This window comes from Rhinoderma darwinii, chromosome 2 (genome assembly GCF_050947455.1).
Source record: "Rhinoderma darwinii isolate aRhiDar2 chromosome 2, aRhiDar2.hap1, whole genome shotgun sequence".
In the NCBI taxonomy this organism is placed as follows: Eukaryota; Metazoa; Chordata; class Amphibia; order Anura; family Rhinodermatidae; genus Rhinoderma; species Rhinoderma darwinii.
The window spans coordinates 218,607,120-218,633,263 of record NC_134688.1 but is presented as its reverse complement, the minus strand read 5'-3'; the positions used below and the strand labels follow the sequence as shown (position 1 = coordinate 218,633,263).

The window sequence follows — 26,144 nt, the reverse complement described above, 5'->3', positions numbered from 1 at the left end:
AAATCAGCTGATCTAATCCATTGATATCAGGGAAAGATGCATGGGCCACTCATTTGCCCCACAGAAGTGGCTGCAGGGGAAATGTAGTGTTACATGGCACCGATTCAAATCAATAGACGTCCATGTAATACACTTATCAGAATATTTAAGAAACAAACCTGTCCAGAAATAATGCTCCCAGGCTGAAAAGCAATTGAGTTGTGATCCACCCATCTGGCACAGAACTCCCATCAGCTGCTACTTGTACACTGTGATTGGAAGACAGAACCTTCTTCACCGCATTATCCACCTCACAAGGGTTTAACCGAAGTATTAGCTGTCCCAGAAGGCCCAAGGTTAAATGGTAGGATTCATTTAAGTGACCAGCATTGGATATAACAACTTGAAACATCAGTGGCAACACTTGTTGAAGGTTCACAATGGAGCCCACCATATCCTGAAATAGAAAAAATTTAAATCTCTAGTAAATATGATTCACAAACATAAAAAAGAAACTATAATGTAACACAATCAGCTACTTTGCTATTATGGATGTAAGAAATCTGCTCCAAACACCAAAAGCTTCCTGCACCATCTAACCAGGTTTCTTCTGGGGAGCCCATTCAAGAGAATGGGACTGAACTGCAATACCAGACAACCCAAGAACAAGAGTGGTAGTGTTTGTGCAAAACTGGACCCTTTATTCTAACCTCATACAACCCCCTTTAAAGATGCTGCAGATCTGCATACAGACTTGTATGAAAAAGGTCTTACCGATTTCAAAGGAGGCAACATGGCGGCTATCAGGCCCAAAATACGTTCCTGAGAGCATTCAGCAAAGACTTGGTCAGGGCTTAAGATTATAGCGTTGTCAACAATATTCTTCTTGGACAAGTCTCCAGCAACTACACAGTAAGTAAACAAAATTACAATTGTAATGTATTAACTTTCAATCTCCCTTAGCACAACAAAATAAGAATACAAATGGCACAAAACAGTCCCATTGTGGATATTAAAGTAACTTACAAAGGTACTGCTCTTTAGGATGTTCTGCGTTCACTTCATCAGGACTGGACTCTTTCAAGGACATGTCCTTTTCTTTATATTCACCTAGGCAGCGTACCTTACTGAGGATAGGTATATTTGTGTCTATATCCATTTTGCTCTACAAAAGAAAAAACAAAACACAGAAATCATCTATATTAACTGCTCCTATTTTAAAAAATTCCAGTAGAAATTATATTTACATAGATACCTTTTTTTGCACAGTATGTTTTACTGTGATATCTTGAGCCTCAGCAGTTTTATTTAGCGGACTAATTTCATTGTCCTCAGTAACCACATAGCTGGAAGACTTAATGGAAGGCAACTCATGTTCATTACCGGTCCACATAGAGAGTAAGGAAGACACTCTGACACCTACAGAAACATGTATAGAAGAAAAAAATATATATATATTTACAATAACAAATATCAGTCTCACAATTAAGAAAAAACAAGACTTTTTTTCAGCCAATGAGAAGTCAGTTTAAGGACTTAATGAACCTTGTTTCAGGATCACCAATCCATGTAAACGGCAGTAATTGGCTGAGAGAAACCACCGTTCCGACCTTCTAATCTCTTGCAACCGGACTACTTTCTGGGGCCGATAGGTGGGAAGTGCCCTTTTATATGTAGTCGTTTGTAACAACCAAACAGGATGATAAATGGATGAGCTATGCAACTAAAACTTAATAAACATAAAAGAAACCAATTTCTAATAAGGATTAACTTTTGCAGTTAAGAATTGAAAATCTCACCCTTTCCTTTCTGCGCTTTCAGTAGAAAACTTGCAACTAAATCAGTGCAATTAGCCTGCAAAATCTGGGCACTGGAAATGACCGTGGAGTCAAGATTCTCGCCTTCCTTCTCTCCTTCACTGGCCAGGTCTGATGAGTAGAGAGCTAGGGCAGTGAAGAGTAACCAAGAGTAGTTGTGTATATAAGGCTGGATTAGCCGCTGCCGGTCATTGATTTTATTAGTGACTGTTGGATAGATAGTGATACTGTGGCTAGGCAAATGGCTAAAGATGGAAACAAAGTTATGGTTAGAATAAGTTTTTCATAAATACAGAATCAAGGTTCTTTCCTGTAAGAGATAAAGGGTCATCAATTTAACCTGTGGCACTTGCATTTTTAAATTTTAAATTCTGCTTTATTGAATGTAAACTATCTTGTTAATCAGAAGCTGAAAACCTGACTTGATTCAGTCCTGCCCAAACAGGTGAACAACTCACTAGAGCTCTGATAAGCCTAGGGTATATTCACACGGCAGATATGTTGCAGAAATTTCAGCCACTGTCCCGTTTATCTGGAATCTACCCAAGTGATGCAGAAACCTTTTCATTCAGACATGGATTTTCGCAGAAATATCCACTACAAATCTGCCACATGCGAATATACCCTTAAAGGGTTTTTCCCATCAGAGACATTTATGACATACCCACACAATATCTCAAATGTCAGATAGATGCGGGTCCCACTTCTGCGACCCGCACCTCTTTCTAGAACGGGGCACCCAAAACCCCGTTCTAGCTTTTTGACTGACTCCCAGCCACTTACTGATTACATGGTAGGGAGTTACGGAAACAGTAACTCGCCGAGCTACGCTGTTCCCGTAACTCCCATAGAACTGAATAGTAGTTACAGAAACAGAGTAGCTCGCATGCTACACTGCTTCCGTAACTGCCATTCACTACTATGGGACTTACACTGTTTCCATAACTCCCTACCATGTAATCAGTAAGCGGCTGGGAGTCCGCGCGAGCACAAAAAGCTAAAACGGGGGTTTAGGGGACCCCGTTCTAAAGCTAGGTGCGGGTCCCAGAGGTGGGACCCGCATCTGACATTTATGACATTCTTATGTGATCAAGACTAGGTCTTTAGGATTTTAACCCCTTCCCGCACCTTGGCGTAACTGTACGTCCAGATAAGCAGTAACTTCGCGCACCTGGGCGTACAGTTACGTCCGCGCTTTAAAAGTTAACCACCGCGCGGCGCTGCACCGCAGCGGCGGTTAACTGTGCAGGGTGTCAGCCCTGCTCTCCCCGTTGCCGATCAGCGGCCTGTCGCCGCTGAAATCGGCAATTAACCCCTTCGATGCGGTGGTCGATTGCGATCACCACATCGAAGAGGTTTACAGCGGATCGGCAGCCCCCCACATGTATTTGCGGGGGCTGGCGATCCTTATCATGGCAACCAGAGGCCAGACAATGACCTCCGGGTTGCCATGTACGGAAGCCTCGGAGGATCAGCCTCCGGCCGTTCCTCCTCTGCTTCCTGTCAGTGTGACAGTTACGTCACAATGACAGTTAGAACACATTACACTACGTGTGTAGTGTAATGTATTCCAGCAGCGATCAGAGCTGCCAGTCTAAGTGTCCCCTAGTGGGACAAGTAAAAAAAGTTAAAAAAAGATAATAAAAATGTTTTGAAAAAGTGTAAAAATCAAAGTTAGAAGTGACAAACAAAGAATGCTTTTTTTCCTATAATAAGACTTTTATTATAGGAAAAAAATTAACACGTTAAAAAAAGTACACATATTTGGTATCGCCGCGTTCGTAACGACCCCAACTATAAAACTGTAATGTTATTTTTCCCGCACGGTGAACACTGCGAAAAAAATAAACGAAAAACAGTGCCCGAATCACAATTTTTGGGTTACCAACCCTCCCAAAATATACAATAAAAAGTGATCAAAAAGTCGCATGTACGCCAAAATGGTACCAATACAAACTACATCCCGTCCCGCAAAAAACAAGCCCTTACACCGCTTTTTTGACTGAAAAATAAAAACGTTATGGCTCTAAGAATATGGTGACACAAAAATTAATTTATTTTATAAATAAGTGATTTTATTGCACAAACGCTGCAAAACATAAAAAAATTATATACATCTGGTATCGCCGTAATCGTATCGACCCGCAGAATAAAGTATAATGGTCATTTATAGCCCAGGGTGAAGGCCATAAAAAAAACAAATAAAAAACATTGTCAGAATTGATGGTTTTTGGTCACCTTGCTTGCCAAAAAATGGAATAAAACGTGATAAAAAAAATTTCTGGTACCCCAAAATGGTACCAATGAAAACTACAGATTGTCCCGCAAAGAATAAACCCTCACACAGCTCCGGTGGAGAAAAAATAAAACAGTTCTGGCTCTCAGAATATGGCGATGCAAAATGTGCAGAGTGTTCCAAAAGCAGATAAGATCGGGCACCATTTATAAGTGCGACACTGGCCACATATCTGCGGATTATTATTTATTTACTGCATTATTATACCCTCTTATTATACCCTGATGTACTCCGCACAGATAACATGTACCCTGATGTATCCCGCACAGCTTACATATGCCCCCACATTATAAACTGAAACACCAGTAAAACCCCAAACAGAACAACTACCAAGCAAACTCTGTGCCCCAAAAGCCAAATGGCGTCCCTCCCTTCTGAGCCCTGCAGCGTGCCTAAACACCAATTTACGTCCACAGATATGGCATCGCCATACCCGGGAGAACCCGGTTAATATTTTGAGTTATTTGTCTTCAGTGGCACAAACTGGGCATAACATATAGTGCACTAAAATGGCATAGGAGTGGAAAATTTAAATTTTCACTCCGCACCATGCGCTGCGCATTAACCCCTGCGCGCACCATGACATAGCATGTCGTAGTGTGGGGAGTGAGGTATGGAGCGTCTCACGTAAAAAATAAAGAATTTAGAACGGCAAAATCGCTGTTTTTTTGGTCACCTTGGCTCTACCTAAAAATGTAATAAAAAGTGCTCAAAAAGTTGTATGTACCAAAAAGTTGCACCAATAAAAACGACCGCTCGTCCCTCAATAAATAAGCCCTCATACCGCTCTATTGACTGAAAAATAAAAAAGTTGTGGCTCTTGGAACGCGGGGAGGAAAAAACTAAGAAGGAAAAGAAAAAAATGGATCACTCCAGAAAGGGTTAATTACTTTCTAATGAAAAATCATTTATGACCACACGTGGGGTATTGCCGTACTCGGGAGAAATTGCTTTACAAATGTTGGGGGGGCTTTTACCCCCTTTATCCTTTGTGAAATTGAAAAAAATGCAACATTTTAGTGGAAGAAATGTCGATATTCATTTTCACGGCCTAATTCTAATAAATCCTGCAAAAGACTTGTGGGGTCTAAATGCCCACTATATCCCTAGATAGATTCTTTAAGTGGTGTAATTTCCACTTTTGGGGGGTTTCCACTGTTTTGGCCTCTCAGGGGCTTTGCAAATGCGACATGGCACCCAAAAACCATTTCAGCTAAATTTGAGCTCCAAAAGCCAAATAGCGCTCCTTCCCTTCTAAGCCTTGCTGTGGGTCCAAACAGCAGTTTATTACCACATATGGCATATTTCCGTAATCGGGAGAAATTGTTTTACAAATGTTGGGGTGCTTTTTCTCCTTTATTCCTTGTAAAAATTAAAAATGGCTACCTTTTTTCAGAAAAAAAGTCGATTTTTAACTTTACAGAATAATTCCAATGAATTCAGCAAAACAACCGTGGGGTCAAAATGCTAACTTTACCCCTAGAAAAATTCCTTGAGGGGTGTAGTTTCCAAAATGGGGTCACTTTCCTGGGGTTTCCACTATTTTGTTCCCTCCAGTGCATTTCAAACGCGACATGGCACTGAAAACCATTCCAGCAAAATCAGAATTTCAAAATCCAAATGGTGCTCCTTTCCTTCTGAGTCCTGCTGTGGGTCCAAACAGCAGTTTATTACCACATATGGGGTATTGCTATAATCAGGAGAAATTGCTTTACATATGTTGGGGTGTTTTTTCTCTTTTATACCTTGAAAAAATTAAAAATTTCTACGTTTTTTCAGAAAAAAGTAGATTTTCATCTTCACAAACTAATTCAAATAAATTTAGCAAAACAACTGTGGGTTCAAAATGCTAACTATACCCCTAGATAAATTCCCTGAGGGGTGTAGTTTCCAAAATGAGGTCACTTTTGGGGGTCTTTATTGTTTTGGCCACACAAGACCTCTTCAAACCTGACATGGTACCTAAAATATATGCTAAAAAAAGAAGGCCCCAAAATCCACTAGGTGCTCCTTTGCTTCTGAGGCCTGTGTTTCAGTCCATGACCGAACTAGGGCCACATGTGGGGTATTTCTAAAAACTGCAGAATCTGGGCAATAAATAATAAGTTACATTTTTTGGGAAAAACCTTCTGTGGTATAGAAAAAAATGTATTACAAATGAATTTTGTATAAAAAAAATGAAATTTGTAACTTTCACCTCTACTTTGCTTTAATTCCTGTGAAACGCCTAAAGGGTTAATACACTTTCTGAATGCTGTTTTGAATACTTTAAGGGGTGCAGTTTTCAAAATGGGGTGATTTATGGGGACTTTCTAATATATAAGACTCTCAAAGCCACTTCAGAACTGAACTTGTCCTTGTAAAAATCGCCTTTTGAAATTTTCTTTAAAATATGAGAAATCGCTGCTAAAGTTCTAAGCCTTGTAACGTCCTAGAAAAATAAAATAATGTTCAAAAAACTATGCCAAACTAAAGTAGACATGTGGGGGATGGTAACTAGTAACTATTTTGTGTGGTATTACTATCGGTTTTACAAGCAGATACATTTAAATTTAGAAAAATGCTAATTTTTGCAATTTCTCGCTAAATTTTGGTGTTTTTCACAATTAAATACTGAATCTATCGGGCAAATTTTGCCAGTAACATAAAGTCCAATGTGTCACGAGAAAACAATCTCAGAATCGCTTGGATAGGTAAAAGCATTCCGGAGTTATTACCACATAAAGTGACACATGTCAGATTTTAAAAATCGGCTTCGTCCTGAAGGCCAAAACAGGCTCAGTCCTGAAGGGGTTAAGCCTCTGCATGTAAACGGAGACATTTTTTATTTCAGTGTCAGCAAACAGAAATATTGAATACTGGAAGGAGTTGAAAGATGTAGAGCTTTTGATTATATAATTATTAACCTTCATTTATATAAAACGAATGTCCCATCTAAAATATTTTTTATGGGCTTAACGTCTTTCATTAGTGATGTAGCGAGATTTGCTTCTGTAGCGCTTACAGAAAAGTACAAAGCATACAGTAAATAGCAGTACCCTTCAGAGAATCTCATGGCAGCATAGCATCCATAGCACAGATCAAAGTCGTCGCATACATTGCAGTTGATTCTATGACCAATAATAAGTCCTTGGCAATGATCACACGTATATTCCATGTTGACCATTTCATGCTCATCTTCATGTCCCTCAGGCTTTACACCACCTGTTATAAATAAACAAGTTATTATTAGGCTTTTATAGCTCATTTATCCCAATGTGTAACACCACAAAACCCCTGACAATATTGGATTCCACCACTAAACAGCTACAAAAGGTAACCACTTTAGTTTCAGTATTCCTTTAAATGATCATGTTAAACTAAAGCTAAGAGTTTGGTCAATATAATGAACACAAATGTAAAATGTTTCTGGACATTCAGAACGGAAGTTAAAGTAGTGATCACCGGGGGGGACGGGACGGGACATTTTTTAGGACTTCCTGTCAAGAAGAGTACTTCAATGAAAAGAGAGAAGTTAGTAGTCCTCCACCTTGACTTTACTTTTAGTTTTTCATACAATATAACTTTTACTTTGTCATTTAAAAATATATTTTTGTTTTAGGAAAATATTAACATATTAAATAATTACATTATCATAGTAAATCCGAGCTTTGTAGAATTGTGTTTCACAATAATCTAGTAATACATTTTGAATAGATTATACTATGTCAACAGACGCTGCACATATAATACCACATATTGATGAGGCTTTATACGGTGGTGCAGAATTCATACTACAAGCTCCAGGTATCTGAATACGCTGTTATTAATATCCACTCCGCGTATCTAGGTACAAAGTTGTCCCATAAATACTCCTTGCCCGGAAATAAGAAAATCTGTTTCTTTTTTAAACCCCCCTACCAGTTCTGGTGTCAAGTGCAGTCAATTCCTTTTGCGACAGGGGGATTGGGGAACCTCTTTCTTTGGATATATTTGCCTTAGTCCCCCCTCCGACGCGTTTCTTCGTGGCAAAATAGATTCTTCAAGTGAGTTTTAGCCATATAGCCTTTACCTATAAACTATAGGTGCTGTCAAAATAATTGGAGCGATCTCAAGAGCTTCAAAGCGTCCTGCAGTGGCGAGAGGTTTGCGGACCTATAGGTTGTTCAGTGTTAGGGAGTGACACCAGTGTCCAGCGTCGGACGTCCAGACGTGTCAGGGAGTGACACAGGCGTTGCTCCCTGACACTGAACACCCTATAGGTCAGCAAACCTCTCGTCACCACAAGACGCTTTGAAGCTCTTGGGACCACTCCAAATATTTTTACAGCACCTATAGGGTATGTTCACACGGCCTATTTTCGGGCCGTAAACGCCCGAAAAACCAGAAGCAGAAGGCTTCCAAACATCCGCCCATTGATTTCAATGGGAAAAACGGCGTTCTGTGCCGACGGGCCAATTTGAGAAACGGCCAGGAAAAAGTGCAGGTCACTTCTTGGGACATTTTTGGAGCCATTTTTAATAGACTATAGAAGACAATTCCAAAGACGGCCGTAAAAAACACTGCGAAAATCGCGAGTGGCTTAAAATACGTCTGAAAATCAGGAGCGGTTTTCCTTTAAAAACAGCTCTGTATTTTCAGACATTTTTGAGCTTGCGTGTGAACATACCCATAGATTATAGGTAAATGCTATATGGCTAAAACTCTCCTGAAGAATCTATGTTGCCACGAAGAAACGCATCGGGAGGACTAAAGCAAATATATCCAGAGAGGAGGTTCCCCAATCCCCTGGTCTTGAAAGGAATTGACTGCACTTGACACCAGAACTGGAAGGGGGGGTTTAAAAACAAACAAAACCCCCATTTTCTTATTTCCGGACGAGGAGTATTTATAGGACAACTTTGTATCTAGATACGCGGAGTGGATACTAATAACAGCGTATTCAGATACCTGGAGCTTGTGGTATGAAATCTGCACCACCGTACAAAACCTCATAAATATGTGTTATTATATGTGCAGCATCTGTTGGCATAGTATAATCTATTCAAAATGTATTACTAGATTATTGTGAAACACAATTCTACAAAGCTTGGATTTACTATGGTAACAATTATTTTATATGTTTGTCAATATTTTCCTAAAAAAATTGTTCTTTTAAAAAGACAAATTAAAAAATTATATTTTATCAAATACTCTGGATTCATCGTATTTTTTTCAAGAAGAGCACTAGAGTCAATGCTACCCAGCTTGGGGGCAACCGGAGCTATAGTTTCACAATTTTTCTATATGCCACTGCAATAATTCTGTGTTGCCCCTTAAATCTCAGGGTGAACTGCACTCAAGCCACTTTTTCTTGGATATAGTTTGGATACATGCAGATTGAGGTCAGTTGACAAGTCTATCCTACAATTAATGAAGTAAAAATAATTAAATAAATAAATTACCAAGGAAACACGTTTTGCACAAATCCATGTCATTACAGTGCAAACATCGGTACCGATGCCATGGTGCAATCTTATCACACCCATCACAGGATATTTCAACATTCAACAGGTCACAGTATCTTGCGATGAACATATGCATCTATAACCAATGAAAGCAAGTTCAGGTTAGATATTCTATATACAGTTTACATCAAGTAAATGGTCCTGTAAACTTATGGAAAGAGAAAAAAAAAAGTTGCCAATTACAGCCTCAGAATATGTCTCAAATGAATTAAAAAAATTAAGATGTGTGTAAAACTTGTGATTTTTGGAATGTTTGTTTTTTAAACTTGGAGTTTCCCTTTTAACCCCTTCCCGACATTTGTCGTATGGATAGGTCATGGAAAGCCAGTGCTTCCGGCATTTTGCTGTATCCATACGACAAATGGATGGCACCAGCTCAGAAGGGGAGTCTGTGCCAACATCGCTGGATGTCAGCGGTGTATTACCGCTGACATCCGGCTGTAATGGCGGGGGAGAAAAAATAAAAATCAGACAGTTGGACCTTCAAGTCCCCTAATGGGACTTAAAAAAATAATAAAAAGTGTGTATATATATATATATATATATATATATATATATATATATATATATAAAAGTTACAACTATGGAAAAAGTGCAAAAAATTTTTTTTTAAAACATAATAACAGTTTCAAGTAATAAAATAAAATTGCCCTTTTCCCTTATCAAGTCCATTATTATTGAAAAAAAATAAATAAACCATACATATATTTGGTATCGCCGCGACCGTAACGGCCTGAACTATAAAAATTTTATTTATTCTATGTGGTGAATGGCGTAAAAAAAAAAAACCCATATAAAGCTATACCACAATTTGTTTTTTGGTCACTTTGTCCTACAAATATTGGAATAAAAAGTGATCAAAAAGTCGCATGTATCCAAAAATGGTACCTATATAAAACTACAGCTCGTCTCGCAAAAAACCAAGCCTTCATACAGATCCGTCGACAAAGAAATTAAAACGTTATGGTTCTCACAACTTGACAGAAAAAAATACATTCTTTTTACAAAAGTAATTTTATTGTGCAAAAAGTCATAAAACAAAAAAAAAATAAAAAAATAAGAAGTGCTATAAATTAGGTATCGCCGGAATCGGACAGACCCGCAGAATATAGTTAACATGTAATTTATAACGCACGGTGAACGCGGTATTATATATATATATACATACACACACACACATATATATATATATATACATATATACACACACACACACACGAAACAAAAAAAAAAAAAAAAAAAAACTATGCCAGAAAAAAAAAAAAGGATAAAAAGTGATCAAAAAGTCGCATATATCCCAAAATGGTATCAATAAAAACTACAGCTCATCCCGCAAAAAAACAGTCCTCATACCGCTAAGTCTAAGAAAAAAAATAATTTACTTAAGGCTCCAATAAGTCAGGAAATGAAAAAAAAAAAAAAAAAAAAAGGAAGTTGTGTAGGCCTGAGGGGAACATTTCCTCTGTTTCAAGAGGCGAATTATCAAGGCCCTAACATTAGGGAACCAGGAAGGGTAGGGCCCAAAAATATCTGCTGGAGGAGAGGGCACCCGTATTATACCAGGACAACACTTCCAAACTGCAAAGGTGCAGAGTGTGGACCAAAATGGGTATAAGAAAGGACATTTATCAGTGCGACACCGACCTGTGCAGAAAGTCTGTGAAGCAATCCTAACACACATCTATGGATCATTTTATTTATTTTTTTTTACCCCATTATTATACCATCTTACTATGCCCCTGATTTACTCTGCCCAGCTTACATTTACCCCCACATTATAAACTGAAATACCAGTAAGACTGCAAACAAATCTACTACCAAGAATAATCCACGCTCCAAAAGCTAAATGGTGCTCCCTCCCCTCTGAATCCTGCAGCGTCCTCAAACAGCAGTTTACTTCCACATATATGGCGTTGCCATACCCGGGAGAACCCTTTTAACAATTTTTGGGATGTGTGTCTCCAGTGGCACAAGCTGGGCACGACATATTTGCCACTGAAGTGGCATATCTAGGGAAAAATGTTTTTGTTTTTTTTTGTGCACCATTCGCAGCGCAATAGTTTATAAAAAAGACCTGTGGGGTGAAAATGCTCACTACACCCCTTAATAAATGCCTTGAGGGGTGCGGTTTCCAAAAAACGATGCCAATCTAAAGTAGACATATGGGGGTTGTTAATTAGCAACAATTTTGTGTGGTATAACTGCCTGTCTTACAAGCAGATACATTTAAATTAAGAAAAATGCAGATTGTCAACATTTTTTGCTAAATTTTGGTGTTTTTCACAATTAAATACTGAATGTATCGAGCAAATTTTGCTAGTAACATAAAGTCCAATGTGTCACGAGAAAACAATCTCAGAATCGCTCGGATAAGTAAAAGCATTCCGAAGTTATTACCACATAAACTGAAGCAATGTGAGATTTGATAAATGAGGCTCTGTCAGGAAGGTCAAAAGTGGCCTAAGAGGGAAGGGGTTAAAATAGTTACTCTGTAATAAAGAATTACAAGAGGATCATTTCTAAGCAGCAAGAAATTCTAACCAGCGGCCTGACCACGTTCAGCCTGCTACTTTGTAACAGTGGCCAGTAAGCGATGAGATCCCCATGCTAGATCTCCATGTTCATGTTAAGATCAGAAAAATTCACTTACGGTACATTGAAAAGGTAGCGTAAGATGGCGTTTGGAATCCAACACTGGATTTTGGATGACGTTTTAACAGAGCATTGCTTTTATGTGAACATTTGTTTTGTGTACACATTAGCGCTTATTACCGTATAATTAAGTGACAGACTCGCTTTAAAACTGCTAAAATGCAAAATAGCAGATGTAGCAAGGACTACTTTAATATATACAGTACATAAATCTAACAATACAAATGTAACTATATTGTACTGTAAGAACAAAAGGCAGACAAAGAAAATTCACCTTTCTTCTCACATCTGGATCAGCCTGACTTATCTTTTCATACCAGGTTTCAAACATCCCATCTTTGCATTCTTCCAACCACAAAAGGTTCTGTCTGTAATCTGCCCTCTCATCTTCCTCCTCCCATTGACTGAAAAAAGAAATGGAAATTTAAATTAACGGTTGAGGTAAAAAAAATAAAAATAAAAAAATAAATAGTTTCTAAACACCACCAAATGGTTGAGCGGACTCACTTTACGGAGACATGGCAGAATATAGCAGTTGTGGTTTAGGTTTCTTTAAAATAAATCAAGACCAATTTTAAAAGCCAATTAAATTAAAATTGGCGAGGGGGAAGGCCTGCAAGCCATACATGAATTGTGATGGTGGTTTTAGGGGTTATCAAATTGGAAAATTCAGTGACCATTATAGGAGACAAGCCACGGCTGGGTAGGAAATGAGAGCATTTGAGAGACTATAAACGGAATTTTAAGCACAATACAAATTTTTGTTAAATCATCAATTTCATCACCAATTTCAGTTGCATGGACTGCAAGCAATGTCAATCACAGACATTTATGGCATATCGACTGGATATGCCATAAGAGGATACCAAACAGTCAATCAACGGTTTACATATTTTTCAATTACTTAAATGAAAAGGGACATGCGCAGCCACTTTCCTGCCAGGACCAAGTAACCCCATCTTCAATTTCTATGAGATGAACAGTGGTTGGACCCCCATAATCAGACTAAAAAGGTAAAATTTAGAGGAGATTTCCCATCATAAAATGCACATCTTGCAGGACTCAGGCTTGGTTCACACCACATTTTTACCTATACAGTTGAGGGATACATTTTTTACTGCATACTGGAAAAAAAAAAAGTAAGTATACTACTAGAAATGCAATTGGATTCCATTTCCAGTTGTTTTTTATTTTTACCAATGGAAACCCAAAAAAGTAAGGTACATCTAGATACTATTTCTGAAAGGACAGGAAAAATGCAACAGATTTAGCTTTTCTGTCCTGTAAAGAAACTGTATTCAGGCATGTATTCCCGATCTCAGACAAATACATTAGGGTCAATTTCATAGGAAGCATGTTTTTGGAGTATGGGAGAAATAGGCCGATCTATATGCTCTGCAGACCTCCCCCTTCTTGCGGTGCGGCTGTAGACAAACTGAAGAGATAGAGCTGCCACATACAATACGGGAGCCTCTGCTGTAATGCTCCTATTCATTGAATGGACAACGCAAGGCCCAAGCTACCTTATGTAATAAGAGTGAAATCACTGTCTCATAAAATCTTCTCCGATACTACAGGGGCCCTAAGCTTTTCACACGTTCAAGACATATTGCATAGGCAAAAAGATCAGATCTGTATGGATATTATATCTTAAGCACATAAAACAGTTAAAATCTTAATCCCATTATATTTCAATATTGTAGACATTCCGGCAGCTTCACTGTACGGATCCAGATGCTGGTAACTACAGCATGATTTGTTCTAGATATGAAAATATTTCTCACCTTACAACACTATCATGGGTACTTATGTTCTCCTGAGACATTGATAGAAGTAGTCCTGGAAGATCAATACTGAGAAAGAATGAGAGATCTTGTGGCTCCCAGCTCATGTCCAACATGTGCAGTAGTGTAGTCTGCACACATGATAACGCTGGAAGAAGTGACCTGAGAAATCAATGAGACAAGTTTAAGAAAAAGCATGTATTTTTACATAACCAATATTAAATATAAATTGGCATGTATATCATTACTAAGAAAATAGCTGCTGCAGTAGACAAAGAACAAACATATCCACGATCATAGGAGAAAAAAATAAATAAAAAATGCCAACCAGAGAACAATGGACCAGGGACTAGAAAAAAAAAAAAAGAAAAAGAAGGAGGGCGGGATTCTTAATGAATTCAACTAAAGGAATTTTACGGCGAGTGCAAACCTACAATTTTCCTGTTATTAGAGGACACCGCACCATGGGCTGTCCTAAAGAAGTCAGAGGATGGGAAAATAAAAAAACGAAACATCCATGCGACCTGCCTGATGCACAGCTGTCTGCGGCACAATGCAACCCAGAACGGCATCAGAGGAGGCCAAAGAATGGAACTAGTACAGCTTTGTGAAAGTGTGCACAGAAGCCCAGGAAACAGCCTTGTAAAGCTGAGCAACTAAAAGCTTGGAACCTTACAGCGCAGGTGGCACCAACAGCCCTAGTAAATTAAACAGAGACCCAAAGGGGAGGAATATTACCTCATGGTCATTAGGCTTTAAAAAACACAGACTGGATCCAACGTGCCATGGTGGCCTTTGACAAAACCAATCCCTTGTGCAGCACTTCAGTAAGAGCAAAGAGAGAAATTCACCGAAACGGCTCCGCCGTAATCATAAAGATGTTACCACATAGAGACAGTACAAGCTGGCTCTCAGAAGAGAAGGGGAGAGACAATAAGAAGGAAGCGCCCCCTCTTTATTGATATGAAAGGCAGAGACCACTTTTTGGGAGAAAAGACAGGTAGGACAGACCACCACTTTAACCTTATGGATAATTTGAAAAGGAGATGGATCGGATAAAGCAGCCAATTCCAAAACCCGTATGATGGACGTAAGCCACGGGGAAAGACACTTCAAGAAAAGATACGCAGTGACAAATATCTGAAGAGCCCCCAGGATCAAGTTAAGATCCCAAGGCTGGAATCTCTGAAGGGAGTAGCACCATCTCTTGCAGAAAAGTCTTTACCGGAGGATGAAAAGCCAACGTTCAATAAAAAAGGATAAGACAAAACAAAGGCCAGACCCTTAAGAAAAGAGAACAAGTGCCTGCTCAAGACCTGATTGCAGGAAGGACGGGATCCTAGGGGTAGAACATACCATTAAATGGAAACTGCGTTGCTCACAGCAGTGGAAGTATGCCTTCCCCATACAGTGGTACATCATGGCAGATTGAGGTTTCTTGACTTTGAAACTGCTTGGATTGCTGGTTTAGAGAGACCCCAAGCTCTCAGAACCATAGCTTCCTACACCCTAGCCATTAAATTCCTGTCCGACACCACCTGACTGCGGGAACGCCCTCTATTTTGATCCTCTTGAGGACTCTGGGTAGTAGCAGAAGGGGACAGAAGAAATACAAGAGCGAACTCCTCCCATGAAGTCACCAGTGCATCTGCCTCAGTATCTCGCCGCGTAGCCCAGTACCTTACGGTTGAGACGAGACATGAGGAGACGCATGTTTGGAGTGCCTACTTCTGGCAAATCTGAAAGAAGATTTCCGGGTGAAGAGATCATTTACCCGAATATAGTGGTTCACAATGAGGCGGTCTGCGGCCCAATTGATCACTCCCAGTACCTGGATCGCGAACAGGGCTGGCACATAATTCTCCAACCAATAGAGGATTTGATAGAGCTCACACAGTGCCACCTTGATAGTTTAGATAGGCGACTGCCGCGTAATTGTCGATAGGTATTCTGACTGGGTGACCCAGGAGAAATGGAGTCTAAAAGGGAGAGGGCCAGGAAGATGGAACTCCATACCAGAAGGTTGATCTGTCCAGTGTGCCCTGAGACTTACCCATGAGAATAGCCTGCTGGAAAGACCTTGTGTGGAATTGCGCATATGGAACTGCCTCGAAGGTAGATACCAACCAGACCAGCACCAACATGCAGAAACAGATGAAAGAGAGTGTTCCGACAAAGATGAGCCACCCCGGCTCCTACGGCTTTGAACTTTATCCATCCGGTGAGGAACCGTGACCGTTCTGGTGTTGAAAATCATTCCCAGAAATTCCATGTGCTGATGCGGGACAAGGGAGGACTTCCCTGTTGATGATCCACCCGAATCTCTTCAAATTGTCCAGGGTGATGTTGAGGCTGGAATGGTTGTCATCCTGTCAGAATACGGCCTTCACCAAAAGGTCACCCAGGGAAGGGATAATATAGACTCCCCGTTGCAGTGGTGAAGTACCTTGGAGCCATCGCCAGACGAAATCGAAGGGCGACTAACTAGAAATGCTGAAAAAAAAACTGCAAAACGGAGGAAACTCTGGTGGTCCTTGAAATAGCCATATGGAGGTTGGAATCTCAAGTGTGGGAGGAAAGGTATTCTACTTGTTCCAGTGATGCGACCACTGACCGCAGGGATTTAATGGAAAACATCCGAATATGAATGAAGCAGTGCAAATTCTTTAGCTCTGGGACGGTCTGACTCTTCCATCTTTTTTAGGGAATGTGAGGAGATTTGAGAAGAATCCTTGAAACCATTCTGACCGGGGTACTGAGATGATCACTTGCTGAAGGAGAAGGGAACAAATAGCCCGGAAAAAAGCAGAAGCTCGATCTGAGGCCCAAGGCAGTCTCGAAAGAAAGAACTGCCCTTGGGGAAGCATCAAGAATTCTATTCAGTACCATGTCAACACCACTTGCCAAACCCAGGCGTCATCCAAGGGAGCAAACCATATCTCCTGAAAGGAGATAAGTTGTCCCTCTACTTCAGATTGGCAGACCAAGCAGTCCGATAGGTCGGTATAAAGACACATGATGTGAGTGGGCGGTGCTAGAGCCATGGAAGATGTGGCCTAGACCGCTAAGAATCCAGGATTTAAATTAAGGAGGTCGCCACCATCGGTGTAAGGAGTGTCGCTTGTTCCAGACGTAGCCTGAGAAGTGACTAAAAACAGTTCCCAAAACACGTAGATGGAAATAGAAATATTCCTTAGCCCAACAAAAATGGCCCTCTCATTCCCTTAGACAAGTATCCTCAGAGGAGGCCTGGGAGGGAAGTGTGGAGGGGGGCTGTTGCAGTGGGTTCTGTGAGGAATATTTTTCATACTCGCACTCCAAATCTTCGAGTGTACGCACGGTCACCTCTTCAGTAACCTCACATATATTGTGAGGGTACTGGCGCTCTACCTGCAGATGCTGATAATAGGTTAGGTGACCGGTGGTGAGGTAATTCCCTAGAAGTTATACAGGTCCCAGGAATATCACATGTACACATAAAAAAGCATTACCACCAAAAATACGTAGACACATTTACTTTAATTTCTCCTACTTTTAAACTGTGCAGCCATTTTACTTACGAAACGTTTTTGGATCTAATAAATCTGTGTAACAATCAAACTTCTTGCTGACGGTCCTGGTCGGTCAAAAATATGTACATTAACTTTCTCTGATTGTTTGATTTACTTGCTGCGGTCACAAAGAACTTATTACTGTCCTTTTAGGTAACGCTGAGCTGCAAGTTCTTTCTGGTACAAGAAATTAAATATATCACAATATTATGGATGAAACGTACCTGTCATTTAGGTTGTTAAAACCCTTTACAGCATTAACTAAAAGAACAACAAGTCTGTAGTACGACTCTCGGACCTCTCTATGCAGTTCAGCTCCACAGCCCTCAAGGTGACCAAAATAGCTTTGAATTTAAGAGGGAAAAAAAAGGTTATTTTTCTAGCATTTTGTTCCATTTCAGAATGGCACTAAGCCGTCAAAACAGTGTTAACAATTATTGCTCAATGTTCACTTTTTAACAGCGGGATATCTACCTGAACTATGAACCACTACTTGCAAACAATCATACAAAACAATTCTCCATTATTGCCATTTAATTTAATATTTCAGCATACGACTTTACCCAAGGTGGTGCAGTTCACCAATTCTAAACCTCTTCACCATGGGGGAACCACATCAAATTTTTTTTCCCTCCTAGGGTACACTGCAACTATCCCATGCATTACTGTAAAAATGACAGCACTTGCTATTGTTTTTTGAGGGATCAGCTAACCAAGCCCTATGGAACACTGTACTGTACTTACTTAGTGAAGTCGTTCTGGCAAGCAAGCAGCTCCAATAGAAAGAGTACACAGGGGGGCTGAAAAAAATGAGGCTGCCCAAGTGAGTCCAGACATTCCTGAATAATTTTGAGCACCTTGAGAATGTTTTCAGCCTGGGCCTTTCTGAGGGACAGGACCTGAAGAACACTTGCAGAAGGAAACAAAAAATAAATTACTTTTAAAAACATAAGCTGAACAAAGGAAGATGAAATGCAACATTTTAATAGCCAACTGCTTCTAACAAAGCTTTTGTTTTGAAAATGGCTTTAAGTGTGCCCAACTTTTTAATTATTCCATGCTCCACTCACTGCAGCCTCAAACACCTACATTAAGCTTCACTTTCGAATATTGTAGGCGCTTCCATATTAAAAATTCTTTCCTCATAAAAGGATAATTAGAACACATTTATACGGATGAGTGATCTGCTTTGATCATTTTGCGCTGGCATTTTTCATAATACCTTCTGCTAAAAGCCTTAAGGTCTAAATATAACAAATGTGAAGTAAAGTTTTCAGTCTTTACCTTTCATGGGAAATTGTTGGATCCTTTACAAAATCTAAGATGTTCTTCACAACAGGATACTTTTCCTTTACGGATGGCAAAACCTTTGCTTCTTCCATGGAGCGAAATGAGAGCAGACGAAGCCTTGCTCGACTAAATGGGGCCTTACGATTAGGAGTAGGAGGCGGAGAGGCAGATTCTTCTGCTTTTTCGGAGGTTTTCATCTGAGCACCTACTGGGGTCTCATATTTAAAGAGTTCGGATTCATCCTTTTTCTGAAAGTCCTGGTCAGGCACTTGAAACTTCCCAATCAGACCAGGATGAGCAGCTTCCGGTGAGGAATTAATTGGTGAGGCACTTGAAGCTTGAAAATCCGCCTCCACAATTGAACCTTTTCTCTGACTATTTAATAACAAATCTTCATCTGCAGAAATACAGCTGTCTATTGGTGGCCTTGATGTAGGTATAAAACTCAAGAGTAAGAGACACTTCTCAATGCACTGTTTTGCTGTAAGGGAGAAAACATTTCACAGACTTAAAAGCACATTCAAAGTTAAAAGCAAGTCAATAACAAAGACAGTTTTTAATAGTGTGTTTAAAATAACGGAGAACAAAATTGTGTCATAAGCCCTTTACCCGAATGTTCACATTTTGAGAGCAAATAAATTTGTGTAAAAACAGACATTGTATTTACACTCTATGGCTATTTTATGTTTGTTACACGAAAAACATTGAGTACCACATTAAATAATGGTAAAGCTGATCAAGCACAATTACGAAGGCTGCCAAGGTAACCATCTGCTCTCCTTTTTTAGATTGACTTCCTATTGAGTATGTGGTGGACTTGTGCTTATACACAGAAGCCAATGTATGGAGAAAAGATTTTGATTGCAACAAGGACACAACAATTATGAGATGCAAGCAAGTAAGCCACTAGTGAGAAATGAAACCATCAGGTAACCGCCACATATAAACGGAGGTAAATTAAAGCGGCTCTGTCACCAGATTATAAGTGGCCTATCTTCTACATAATCTGATCGGCGCTGTAATGTAGATAACAGCAGTGGTTTTTATTTTGAAAAATGATCATTTTTGAGCAATTTTAGATTTATGCTAATGAGTTTCCTAATGACCAACTGGGCGTGTATGACGCTGTCCAATCAGCGTTATACACTTCTCATTGTTCCAGCCCATTGTTACAGTGTGATTGTGCAGTGACACATGCTGAGCTGGAACAATGAGAAGTGTATGACGCCGATTGGTCAGCGTCATACACGCCCAGTTGGTCATTAAGAAACTCATTAGCATAAATCTAAAATTGCTCAAAAATTATCATTTTTCAAAATAAAAACCATTGCTGTTATCTACATTACAGTGCCGATCAGATTATGTAGGAGATGGGGCACTTTTTATCTGGTGACAGAGCCTCTTTAAACTCTGTGCCGAGCAGATTGGAAACCGATTTCGTAGGTTTTATACTGAATTATACACTTCCCAGAGTGGGTACTCGGATGATTCCCTGTCGGAATATTTGGAGGGGATTACTTTCCCACAGTTCTCCTTAGTGCATATAGATAGATTAGATGAGGCTATTACGCTAGAAGAATTGCAGATTGCTGTGAAGGATCTGGCTAATGGGAAAAATCGCCTGGACCTGATGGGATTCCTTTAGGGGTGTATTCCAGATATTTTGAGATTATTGGTCCTGAATTGCTTCAGATGTACGAAACAGCTTTTGAATTGGGTACTTTGCCCACATCTTTATATGAAGCTACTATTATAATTTTGCTGAAACTTGAAAAAATCCCATGGAGTGTGAGTCATTAGACCAATTTCTTTACTCAATTTAGATGATAAAATTCTGACTAAAATTTTGGCAAATAGACTTAATTCTACTATCACCTCGTTAATACATAATGATCAATCAGGCTTTATTCCAGGGAGGTCCACTTTGGGGAATATCCGCAGGGTCGAGGCGGTTTCACAGGTGGGAAGGGATTTAAACCAGCATTGGGATCACTTGATTCAGCCAAAGACTTAGATCCTGTCGAATGGAGATATCTACAAGCGGTGTTGACACGATTTCGATTTGGATCTGTGTTTTCCAAATGGATTTCCATTTTATATAAGAATCCCAGAGCAAATCTTTTGGTGAATGGTATGGGTACAGCCTTTTTTCATCTAGGTAGGGGAACTAGATAGGCATGCCCGTTGTCCCCTCTTCGATTTGCTTTGGCTATAGAACCTCTTGCCATCCAAATTCGTCAGGATAGTATATTTCGTGGAGTGCTTATTGGCAATAGAGAGAGTAGAATAGGTAAGTATGCGGATGATCTAGTTCTCTTCATGTCCGATGTTCATGATACTCTTCCTAGGGCTATTGACATTGTGAACCGTTTTGGCCTTTTTTTCTGGTCTCCTGATCAATTGGACTAAGTCGGCTCTGATGCCTTTATGGGAGGTGGACTGGATTGATATTATAATTTGCCTGTGGTTACACGTGTTAAATATCTGGGCATATATATATAATGAAACATCCAGTTGAGTCTCATGTTAAGAATATCTACCCCCTGGAGACTCTTTATTCAGAAATTTAGGGCATAGAAGACTCTGCCTTTATCAGTGGCAGGAAGGGTAAGCTTGGTAAAGATGATCCTTTTACCGAAAGGTTTAGATTTACTGGAGCATGCTAATGGACCTATTCCAAGATCATTCTTTGACAGGTTGCACTCCCTGGTAGCTAATTTTGTATGGGGGAACTCACAGGAAACTTGCTCTATCCACACTCCAGCGTCCTAAGGTTAAGGGTGGCTTGGCACGGCCTGATTTTTAGATTTACTTCCTGAGTGGCCAACTCCGCTATTTGAAGGAATGGATTGCCCTGATTCCAGAATAATTTTCAGAGTATGTTTTGGGGCAGGTACTGGGACAATCTGTCCTGTGGCCTGTTCTGGAGAACATAGACTTGCATATCAGGTTTGGAAGGCAGCCAAGCGGTTATGCGGTTTTGGGGATTTGGAGGTGGAGACTCTGATGTGGGACAATCCCATGTTCCCGCACTTACACATGCTGGAAGGGTCTACGTTTTGGAAGTCTAACGGGATTCTATGTCTTGAAGATGTATTTAGGGGTAGTGTGTTATTATCCTTTATCCAGATGATGGAATGCTATCATTTACATCGTACCCAATTCTTTAGATACTTACAACTACGACACGCGTTGGCTTCACAATTTCGAACACAGTCCCCGTCTCTTTCGAAATTCCCATTGATAGGAATTCTGCAGACACAGGGACCAAAGGGAATTATCTCGGCAATTTACATTCATCTTCTGAATGCAAAAACCGAGTCGAGCACGCTCTGTACAGGCTGCCTGGACCTGGAAAACAATTATTCCCAACTTATCCGAGGAGGATTGGTCAGAGGCCCTAGGGTCACATTTATTTGTTTCCCCTTCTGTCAATAATGGACTGTCCCAATTGTATATAACACACCAGAGCTACCTTACTCCAACTCGTTTATATCTTATGGGTCGGTTGCCACATACAGAATGTCATAGATGTCACTCTCCGGGGGCAGACTTCATACATCTTATTTGGGAGTTCACATATATTAGTTACTTCTGGGATACAGTGCTTGATGTTTTGACTGGTACTGTCTCGGTACCTGTACCCAAAACCACGGAGGTGTGTTTGTTGGGTTTGCTGCAGGAGTAAAGTTGGCCATTTCATACACAAATATTTCTCAGGGAAACTTTATTTCTGGCTAGGAAAGCTATTGCCCTGAGATGGATGGTAGATAGACCTCCTTCGCTTACACAATGGAAATCCCTGGTTAATAATGTCATCCCATTTGAGAGAGTAGTCTACAGTAATAGGAAATGCCTCCACAAGTTTGGGAAGATTTGGGATGGATGGCTCTCCTCCTCTACGACCTTAGATGTGGGAAATACTATGTGTTCCTTATTGGACAGGCTGACAGTGGAGCATGGTGTGGGATAGATTTGATGGGATAATGTCCTTGAGTATTGTATTTTTATTCATTTTGCATGTATGTATATTGGTGTATATTTACTTATGTCATGTAACTAATTTGCCGAGATGCTACTCTGAGAAAGAGGACATGCCATTCAATGCACCGTATACACAACACAAAACACATTTCAAACAATTTTTCAATCTCTCGATGTATGATATACTGTAATATTGTATTTTCTTTATTGCAAGCTTTGAGTTCAACAAAATGAGTTTAAAAATAAATAAATTAAACTCTGTAAAAGAAGGTGCAACGGGTGCCTTGTAGAGGGGTTGCCTCGAGAGGCATCTGCCTCGGGGTTCCATTCGTGTGTTCCGTCAGACCTTTTTATCAGGGGAAACCATGAACGGAAACCAAACCATAGCTTTCCATGTGCATTACCATTGATTTCAATGGTGATGCTTCCGTTGCAAATGGTTTCTGTTGGTCTCGGTTCCGTAAGGTTTCCGTTTTTTGGCGGAATCAATAGCATTGCCTTGCTGGAAGATTCCATCTGCCACAAGGAAGACAAACCGCATGTATGGGTGGACATGATCTGCAACAATGGATTCATACCCAAATCAGTTCAAAGTGCCTTCTACGTGGATAAGTGGGCCCAGAGAATGACATGGAAAAAGTACCCTGTTAGCCCATGACTAACATAAGATATAACCCAATGAGTTTATTGGGTTTGGACTCCTCACATCCTCTCATTTCTTTTGAGCGCATATGTAAAACATCTCCACATTCTCGTGGTCCTATCCCACTTGTTTATTCCCCATTGAATGGAGTTGCCTGTCAAACTACTCAGAGCGGTTTTCAATGGAAAACAGCTCCTGATTTTCAGACTTTAGCAACTCGCGTTTTTTACGGCCATTTTTGTAGCCGTTTTTCTATTGAGTCAATGAAAACCGGCTCCAAAAACGGCTCAAGTAGTGACATGCACTTTTTCGCAGGCGTTTTTAAAAATGGCCGCGTAAAAAAACGCCGCATTGGAACAGAATGCCGTATTTCCCATTGAAATCAATTGGCAGATGTTTGGAGGCGTTCTGTTTCCGATTTTTCGGCAGTTTACGGCCCGAAAAAAAGACCGAAAATAAGCAGTGTGAACATACCCGTATGTTACTAAATAGGAGTCAGATTTAACTGGGACAAGAGAGAGCGCTGATTGGAACAATGCATGGGATGCAGTCTCTTCCAGCTCTACTAACACAACTACATTGGAATCTACATAGAAGGTTCTCATGCGCTAGTACTTGGTCCCTGCACAGATAACCCATATGGTTTCTGCCTATCTTGCCAACTGTTTTAGGGGCGGCATGTGTGGTCCACCTGTCTCGGCATACTGTGATTTTGGTCCCGTTTTTATGGCCTAGCTCATGCGGTTTTTCACACTCCTCTCAGCAGAGACCCCTGGGGAGCTCTGCTTCACCACAAATTCTCTTACCACATGACCACAATATTGATTACTTATACTTATCGAAACAATTGATAAGCCCATAAGTGGAAAAAAAACCTTTTATATTACGCACTCAGAATTTTTATCCATATTGGATACTTTTAAGACCAATTCACCTGTTTTCTCTTCAATACTCATTCGAATTTCTCAGGATCTGGGGCCAGTGGATCGCTCATGCCCATCTCCATTTATAGCTTACTAGTCTCTTGTTCGAAAAATTGCGTTGAATTTTTAATGAACGCCTACCCCCTCATTTTTTTTTATCTCTTCTCTCTCTGCTTCCTTCTTTTTCTCCACATTGTGATGCACTATTGCTAGTACAATCTACTAGAAATTACTGAGATGTTAGCCATTTGCAATTGATCAATGATACATTCTTGCTACCATAAAGAAGCAACTGTTCTAGCTTCTTACTCATTTGTTTACTTGTCAAATTCAATAAAATATTATGTAAGTAAAACCAGAAGAATGGAACATACGAACCTAAGGGCTAGTTCATACTGAGTTTTTTGGTGCGGATTTTGATGCGGAAACCACGCCAAAAAACGGTCTAAATCGCCTCTCATTGATTTCAATGGGAGGCGGCGGTTTTTTTTTTTCCCCCCGGTTGTTCTGTCTCTCACCTCCCATTGATTTAGAGAAAGTTTTTCGCAGCGTTTTTTTGCCCGCAGTACTCCATGGCTGAGGCCGAAAAACGCTGCAAAGCAAGTGCAAAAAACTGTGTGAACATATCCTAAAGCTATAACTTGTTGTGGATCTGTTATGTTACTGTACAACAGAGTAAAATTCTGAGCGAACGGAATAGAAAAGCAGGTCCCTTATTGTAATAGAGGATACAGAGCAGATCATAAAACTTAGATTAGAATATACAATGCTTACCTAATGTGTCTGGGTTAATTTCTGCTCCATCAACAACAAGCTTGTTATTTCCACCAACGTGCAGAGATTTCTGCTTCATTTCTAGCTGTATAGGGTATAGAATAAAATATCCACATGTGAAATTAACACGATTAAAATGCCTAATCGCAGCATTTATAATATCCTAAAGCGAAGCACATTATCTCCAAGAAAGAAAAATTCTTACCATCCATATTCTAATCCCATCTGCCAGAGCATACACCTGTGCAAATTCTTCACTTAAACCAAGATTGCCACTGCTGAGAACTGTAAGGAATGTGTAAAAAAACATACATATATAACAAAAAAAAAGCAATTATTCATATACACACACACAAAGCATCAAATTAATTACCGTATTTTTCGGACTATAAGGGTATGTTCACACGCAGAGTCAAAAACGACTCAAAATACGGAGCTGTTTTTAAGAGAAAACATCTCCTGATTTTCAGACGTTTTTTTGTGCCACTCGCGATTTTCGCAGCTGGAAGACAGTAGCTCCATGCCCAGTCTGCAAGCGTCTCCTCCTGCTCTCATTATTATCTGTTATTTCACTTCCCCCCTTGAGTGTCACCATGGAACTCTTTTCTTTCAGTGTGAGCAGTCTTTATTATTAGGGTATGTTCACACGACAGCGTCCGTAACTGCTGAAATTACGGGGATGTTTCCGCCTGAAAACATCCCGGTAATTTCAGCCGTAACGGCATGTGCAGGCGCTTGAACGCCGCATCCATTACGGACGTAATTGGCGCTGCTATTCATTGGAGTCAATGAATAACGGCTCCAATTACGGCCAAAGAAGTGACAGGTCACTTCTTTGACGCGGGCGTCTATTTACGCGCCATCATTTGACAGCGGCGCGTAAATATACGCCTCGTGTGAACAAACGTCTGCCCATTGCTTTCAATGGGCAGATGTTTGTCAACGCTATTGAGGCGCTATTTTCG

At 40.1% G+C, this 26,144-nt stretch overlaps 1 protein-coding gene across 1 annotated transcript in view; it reads right to left on the bottom strand.

The window, feature by feature from the left end:
* Positions 1-26,144, bottom strand: part of ZZEF1 (zinc finger ZZ-type and EF-hand domain containing 1) — a 168,754-nt gene that overhangs the window by 35,502 nt on the left and 107,108 nt on the right. Inside the window, exons 27-40 of the mRNA XM_075852854.1 lie at positions 25,385-25,464; positions 25,180-25,264; positions 18,850-19,336; positions 18,310-18,474; positions 17,790-17,909; positions 14,015-14,176; positions 12,505-12,634; positions 9,516-9,654; positions 7,131-7,296; positions 1,779-2,041; positions 1,235-1,398; positions 1,006-1,144; positions 754-884; positions 159-436 (exon numbers count right to left, since the gene is read on the bottom strand). Of these exons, the coding sequence (XP_075708969.1) occupies positions 159-436; positions 754-884; positions 1,006-1,144; positions 1,235-1,398; positions 1,779-2,041; positions 7,131-7,296; positions 9,516-9,654; positions 12,505-12,634; positions 14,015-14,176; positions 17,790-17,909; positions 18,310-18,474; positions 18,850-19,336; positions 25,180-25,264; positions 25,385-25,464 (2,509 nt within the window). The remainder of the gene's footprint in view (positions 1-158; positions 437-753; positions 885-1,005; positions 1,145-1,234; positions 1,399-1,778; positions 2,042-7,130; positions 7,297-9,515; positions 9,655-12,504; positions 12,635-14,014; positions 14,177-17,789; positions 17,910-18,309; positions 18,475-18,849; positions 19,337-25,179; positions 25,265-25,384; positions 25,465-26,144) is intronic.